The 7,341-nt window shown below is 33.8% G+C and overlaps 1 protein-coding gene across 1 annotated transcript; it reads left to right on the plus strand.

Annotated features, from left to right (window-relative positions):
- The first annotated feature begins 358 nt into the window (after window positions 1-358).
- Window positions 359-1,184, plus strand: LOC107421273 (ethylene-responsive transcription factor ERF020). Its single transcript, XM_016030479.4, has one exon. The coding sequence runs from the start codon at window positions 417-419 to the stop codon at window positions 885-887; it is 471 nt and encodes a 156-aa protein (XP_015885965.3). The 5' UTR covers window positions 359-416; the 3' UTR covers window positions 888-1,184.
- Window positions 1,185-7,341: the final 6,157 nt, after the last annotated feature.

Raw genomic sequence — 7,341 nt, forward strand, 5'->3', positions numbered from 1 at the left:
CGGAATCTCTAACTGCGAATGCGGCTTGCAATACTTGTGACATTAAATTCCCAAACACGTGTTTAGTTGAAAGAAACCTAAAAATCTTTGCCAAAATCTGCAAGCCTCCGGTTGCGGACCCTACTACCCTTCCCTCCTCCACCGCCCATTTCTCTCATTGGACAGATTATTTTTTGAGCCTTTTCTTTTACTTTGACTTTGAAAATTTTGACCAAAAGAAAAAAAAATCTCCCTATCTCAAACTCACAAAAAATAATTAAAAATAAATAAATAATATGCAAGATTGTTTGACTTTCTACATCTTCAACTTATATAAGCTTCTCTAAACACTTTTTTTTTCCCCAGATTGTAACAGCTTTGACAATTTCTCGAAGAAGAGTTGTCGATCCAGGAAAGCTAGCGAGCGAGCATTTACGATGAGCTGTAGTTCCGAAGAAGCTCTCGATGTTCAGAGTAAATACAAAGGCGTTCGCCGAAGGAAATGGGGGAAGTGGGTATCGGAGATCAGGGTACCCGGCACGCAGGAACGTCTCTGGTTGGGAACTTACTCAACGCCGGAGGCCGCTGCGTTGGCTCACGACGTCGCTTTTTACTGCTTGCGGAGACCGCCGACTACCGATAATCTCAACTTTCCGTTAATGCTGCCTCCAAGTGTTCATTCTGACATGTCTCCTAGATCGATACAGAGGGCTGCTTCGGATGCTGGCATGGCGATTGACGCTCAGTTTATCTCACAGAGGCATATTGAGGAGCCCGAAAGAAGGAAAGTTCAGGAGCCCGGGGTTCGGGAAGATGAGGTATGTGTTTCGAGTGCATGGTGGGGAGGAAATGAAGTCAGAGATGGAGAAGGAGAAGCTTTGAGCATTTCGGTTGAAGATTATCTCTAAGCAGTCAGTGCAATATCTTTTTGGGTTTCCACATATATATATATATATATATATATGAGCCTTCCATGTGTTGTATATAAACAAAGATCAGTCTAGTTTTATAACCCAATTAAGTTAGAGAAAAACACTATGATTATTAAGAAGCCGGTCGTTCAAAAATTGATGTAGTTTTAAAGTGTCTTGAGCAAGCTTGCTGCATTTCATGCACTTTACTAAGCTTGGGTTTCACTTTCTTTCAACTACTCCTCGTTTATCTACTTTTCATACCACCTGATAACTAGAGAACAGTTCACAATATTTTTTTTGCTCTATTAACTAGGACAGTTTCAGTATTAAATTTATAAAGTTCGTGACCAACACATTTTTTAATGTCAACTTTTTGATTTTTAAATGTCAAACTTTTCGAAGAAATAGAAAATTTGATAAATAAGGATCTCATAGTTGTACCATCAGAGTGTTGTGACACCAGAGTGACTTGTAATGTAAACTCTTTCAGCTAAAAAAAAAAAAAAAAAAAAAAAAAGGAAAATTATCCAATAACAGGAAATAACCATATATGCATGTGAGCGATGGTGGGTATCATGGTGAGTTTACATTGCAAATTTTTTTTTTTTTTTTTTGGTATACAATTTTATTTATTCATTAATTTTTTTTGAAATATTAAAGGTGGGGGTTGAAAATGGAACCATCTGCAGAGAAAAATAAAGACTTTACCATTGACTGTCTCCAGGGAGAAATTACAAAATTTTCAAGTAGTTCAAATCATCATTATCTCACCGTCGACTTAAAATTTTAATTACACAGCGAGAAATCTTAGCCGCCTGCTATTTTATTTTATTGAGAAAAAAAGAAAAGCAAATTGCCAACTTACGGTTTCGACTCTTTAGAAGGCACTAAACGTGGTCAATTCAGCCGAAGTTTGAAAACTTGGTCAGAGTCTGGTTATTGGATATCAGTGCAATTTGTTGTTTGGTTAGAATTTTTTTATTATTATTATTTTAAATTATTATAATTTTCTTTTTTTGGTAACTTTATTTTAAATTAGTTTGTTTTAGTTAAATGCCACAAAACGCACACAACATGGCCTAGCCCTGGTCAATTTGCACGAGTGATGTGACAATCAATTCCCTGTTACCTACATCTCACTTCTAATTAATTTACTCCCTCCCGTTTCAAGGTACTGATTATTTAATTGTATTGATGTCAATGGCATGTATTTGATGTCAATAACATTTTTTATTAATAAATTGTATTATATATATATATATTATTTATTATTATTAATGAACGATATATATTATATTTATAATTTAAATAGTTAATATTAAAAAAATTAATTTTAAATTTTAATATAAAAATAAAATTAAATATTTTAATTAACATCATATAAATTAATGATTGTTATCGATGATAATAAATATCAAAGCTCATATTATATATTATTTTAATAATGTTAAAAATTACATATTAAAATATTCATTAAATTTTTTATAATAATGTGATCAATTATCTAATAATATTTAGTTAGTTTATTTAAAAATTTATTTGTTGTTATTTAAATTGTATAAGTTTAGCAAATAATAATATACTAAAAATTATAAACAAGCTGGCATTTTGAAAACTTATAGCAGTCAATTGATTTAAATTCTTATTGACTTTTGTTGAAATATAAGCCTATAAGCCTGTTTCTGGGTATATGTAGTACTTTTGAGACTTTTAATTTTATATTCAAATCTAATTTATAATTCTTGAATTTGTTCAATTAGTTCTTTTATTTTTTAAAAACAAATCCAAAGTTATAAAACGGATTTCTATTTCTTAAAATTTAAAAGTCTGACCGTAACCTACCAACTATTCATAAGAAAGAGAAAAACACATAAAACTAAAAATGTCAAAACGTTTTACTAATATATACAATAGGAATGAAGACCACGTGAGTCTTAATTCTTTGTCTGATACGCTAACATTTGAAAACAATTTCTTATATCTATATTATTTACCTACATCTTATTTTCATAATTTACCTTTTTATTGGAGATGCTTTAACTTTTTTATTTTCTTTAACTTTTTTTTTTATAAGTTTCTTTGTTTGGTGCTAATTCGGATAACTTCATATCTCCACTGAACCTCTTTGAACATGCTATGGCTTGTAGATTCAGTAATCAGATTGCTAATTTTTGGTAGATTGCGATTTTGAGCGGGTTTCTAGTTATTTGGTTTGTTAATTTTGTAGTCAACATTTGCATATGGATAATCTTTTGCCAATTTCTTATGCCTGGGTTTATATTAGGCGTGCTATCTATGAGGCAAATTGGCTTCAAATAGGTGCTATGTTCAATTCGGTCTACAATTTAACTTTCCTTAAATGGATTGGTGTGGCTCCATGCGGGGACTAATCAAGCATAGCTAAATAGTAGTCATGTCAACGAGGAAAGGAAAAAAGATTGTTAACCCTTCCAATGTTCGTAGGAACTAAGTAGGAAGCTGGGACGAAATTAGAGAACCTTGTGTGACCCCATTTCCTATCTACCTCTCTAAATCCTTAGGTTTTGAAGCAGAAGAGACTCACGGTTTAGCTGCTTCACTTGAAGGTGGCCTTACTGAAGTCATAGCACTAGAAAGTGACAATAGGCAAATCAACATAAATGCTTGAAAAAGAGGAAGCTGTACATCAATCCCTATATAACGGGATAGAGAAAAGAAATGGTACCTCTCTGCCCCTTACTGTAAATAAAATGACCAGACGTACCTGGTTGCGATCAGATGTAAGAGAGAAGTATGGCTAGCCATCTCATACGTTTACCCTTGAATTGATTCGTGAGATTCGTGATTGCTCTTTCCCCTTGCCTCACTGGCCCTCTAAATCCCCTTGAATATTTAAAGAAAAATCCATTCTTTGATCATTCAATGGGTGTTGATGTAACAGCCCAGACTACCCGCATGAGATATTGTCCTCTTTGGGCCTAGAAGGCCCGGGCCAGTGGGATTGGCAGGTGAGGGGTGGGAACCCTAACCATTAAGATGCGTTTTAAGCCTGTGAGGGCTGGATTGTAAGAGAATTCCTCAATGCCAAAGCGGACAATATTCACATGCGGGTGGACTGGACTGTTACAATTGGTATCAGAGCTAGACCCGGATCAATGTGCCAGCGAGGATGCTGGGCTCCAAGGGGGGTGGATTGTGAGATCCTACATCGGTTGGAAAGGAGAACAAAGTATGCCCTATAAGGTTGTGGATACCTTTTCTTTGTATACGCGTTCCTATGAAGGAAAGTAAAATCGTGAGGGGTAGGATTGGGCTCACCACTTAGCTTCCAAAGCGGACAATATCCTGATTGGGCCTGGGAGGCCCAGGCCAATGGGATTGGCAGGTGAGGAGTGGGACCCCTAACTATTAGGAGGAGTTTTAAACTCGTAAGAGCTTAGTTGTAAGAGGATTCCTCAGTGACAAAGTGGATAATATTCACATGCGGGTGGATTGGACTGATACAGTTGATTTTTCTTTTCAAATTAAGGTCTACTTCAAAAGAACCAGAGTCAACTGAGTACTCGAGTAGGATTAAAAGGCTGAAAAATGGAAAATTGAGGCCTTTTTACAAAAAGTCTGGGAAACCAGAGTTAGTTGAGTAACTCGAGTAGGATTAGTGAAAAGGATAGGAAGCTACCTAAGAACTGGGAAGAAGAGCTACCAACTAGCTACTAGAAAGGCAGGCAAGAGATGGTTACATTTAATAGGCTATATGGCATTCCATAGTTTTCGACTACCCTTAGGAACTTCTATTAGAGAAAGAAACCTAAGAACGCTAGCAGGCAAGTAGACCTAACAACGTGTCATGTTGAATTGTGTTCATGTTGTGTCGTGTGTTCATGTAAAAATTAGTTAACCCAAATACGACCAGTTAAACTTTCGTATGAAAATAGATAAACTCAAACCCATCCGTTAAATTATCGTGTAATCTGTCGTCTGACCCATTAACCTGTTAAGAATATATATAAATTTGAAAATTTAAATTTGATTTAATTTTCAAATAATAAAATAATATTTTTTAATAAAAATTATAGAGAAACTTGTTTGTTTTTACATTTTTTTTAAAAATTAAGTTAAGAAAAAACAAACTATTACATGTTTAATAATAAATTAAGTAATTTTAATATTATAAAACTCATATAGTTACAAAAATATCCCTCTTTAATAGGTCTAATGAGTTTATTGTGTATTATCGTGTTTCATCTTTTAAAACCTATTAATTTATTAGATTTTATTGGACACGATATCGTCAAGTAATCCTGCAAAATTATTGTATGAGTTCGTATCGTGTTATTATGTCATATGAAATTTGGCTAGGCTTACAGGCAACTAAAGGAAGTCAGGCTCGCAAACATTAGATGCAAGAATGCCTCAGTCATTAGTTCAAGCTAAACAAAATTGTAACCTCATTCCTTGCTTCTCTGGCACAGTAGGAGCTTTCTTTTATGTTTTCTTTGCTATTATGCATTGTTCCTTTCTTATAGAGAGAAATGCGCTTTCACATCTTCTCGTCCCGAATGGGTGCTTAGGATTATTCTAATTTAGTGGTTATTGCCTCCTTTGAGTTGAATTTAAGTTAATACTAATGGTGCCTCTTTTGGTAATCCCAGGGTTGTAAGTTGTGGAGATGTATTATTAGAGAAGATTCTATTACTTAGCTATCATGCATGTATATTGTATATTTTGTGTGAGATTGATTTACTTCTAATTTATTGCTTATGTGAGTTTGTTGTTTGTATATATATATATATATATATATTTATGTTATTGTAATTAATAAAGTAAAATAAGCTTTTCCTTTCAATTATACCATACGTATTATGTTATCAAAGCCATGTATGCTCTAACCATTTTTTTTTTTAAACCTACTTGCCACTTTTTTTTTATTACCTTTACTATCACTATGTCCAATAACAACACTTCTGATGAGAATCCGCTCGTATCTGCACAACTGATTACCTACTGGGGTGCTAACCCATTATAGATGAAGACTGAGCCAATCACTAGAGTTCAAGGTAAGAGATCTAAAGACAACCTAGCTGCCTTATATAGGGAGTTATCAATTCTCAAAAGGGCTTGTCCATACCCGAAGATAGAAAACTTGTTTTAAGCATCTAAGTGATGGAGGCCATTACGGACCCAGATAGCTGGTTTAATGCAAATATGGATTTCGAACAGCATGGAATGGGTTCAACACTTTTTGAATTCAATTAATATCACTAAGTGGTCATGGAAACAAGTCAATGCAGAAGAAAAATTAATCAAAGAAGGCATTTACACATAGGAGGAGTTTTTGGCGAAATTGCTGAATTTGTTGCTGACTTTACTGTATTTTGTTGAATAAGCATTTTCTCTTTGTTCCAATCAACGGCAACGTATGAGATTCAATAATAATCCTACTTGGCATATTACATGGCATATGGGGGCTGATTTGGAGTTTAAATTAGTCATTGATTGGTGAAAACTTAGTTTGAAAGATAGTCAATTAGTTTCCTAATTTGATTTTGACTTTTTGTTTTAGAAAATTAGTCATTTATTTGGTTTCTATTTATTTATTTTCCGGACAAATCAACTTAGGAAATTTATTATTTTATTATTTCAATTGTAAATTAATTAATTCCTAATTCAAAATAAAAGAATTAATTAATCAAAACTAGATTAGGAAAATGAATAGAATTTTGGCCACATTAGGAAATTGACATTGTATGTCCGGTTTTGTCTTAGTTTTTTAGGGTTTATTGCTTTGTTATTTTAACCTATTTAAGGGTTATTTTTCAATGAGAATGCACCTTAAATATTATTCAGAAAATCAATTGTGAGATAGAATTATCTTTATTCTCTTTGAACACCTAAAACACCATTAGAGAGTGAGTGTTTTAGTTTTGACTTATAAATAGGACATCCATAAGCTATTGTGACATCTTCATTATAACAAGATTTTTAATCACATGTTAATTAGGGGTTAAGATTTTCCCATAAAAACTTGAACTTAATTGAGATCCGGGCTAATATAATATGGGTTTAGGTATGAGTCGACCTAGGTTCGTATTAACCTCCTTTACAACTTCCAGCTCTTTGCTGACCATATTCTCCTTTCCTAATCCTCCTATTGTCTATATTACTGTAGCCTCTCAGGCTTAGTTAAAACTTATGCCAAAAAACTATACGTCCTGGCATATGCGATGGTGCTCCTTACAAGTTGGGTATGATCTCATGGGTTATGTGGACAATACTTCTTCTTGTCCCTCCTCATGTTCTTCCACTCTTTCTACCTCTTTTTGGACTCGACAAGATCACCTTCTTTGTTGTGCTCTGTTGGCATCTTTTCTCTAAATTTGTTTAATTTTGTTGCTTCTACCAAATCCGCACATGAAATCTAGGTTAAATTGGCTACCATGTATGCGTAGCCATCTCGTGGTCGGATTAT

This window comes from Ziziphus jujuba, chromosome 5 (genome assembly GCF_031755915.1).
Source record: "Ziziphus jujuba cultivar Dongzao chromosome 5, ASM3175591v1".
Taxonomy (NCBI): Eukaryota; Viridiplantae; Streptophyta; class Magnoliopsida; order Rosales; family Rhamnaceae; genus Ziziphus; species Ziziphus jujuba.

Excerpts from the sequence above, each read along its gene's own strand:
- LOC107421273 (XM_016030479.4), top strand. The coding sequence starts at position 417 with ATGAGCTGTAGTTCCGAAGAAGCTCTCGATGTTCAGAGTAAATACAAA.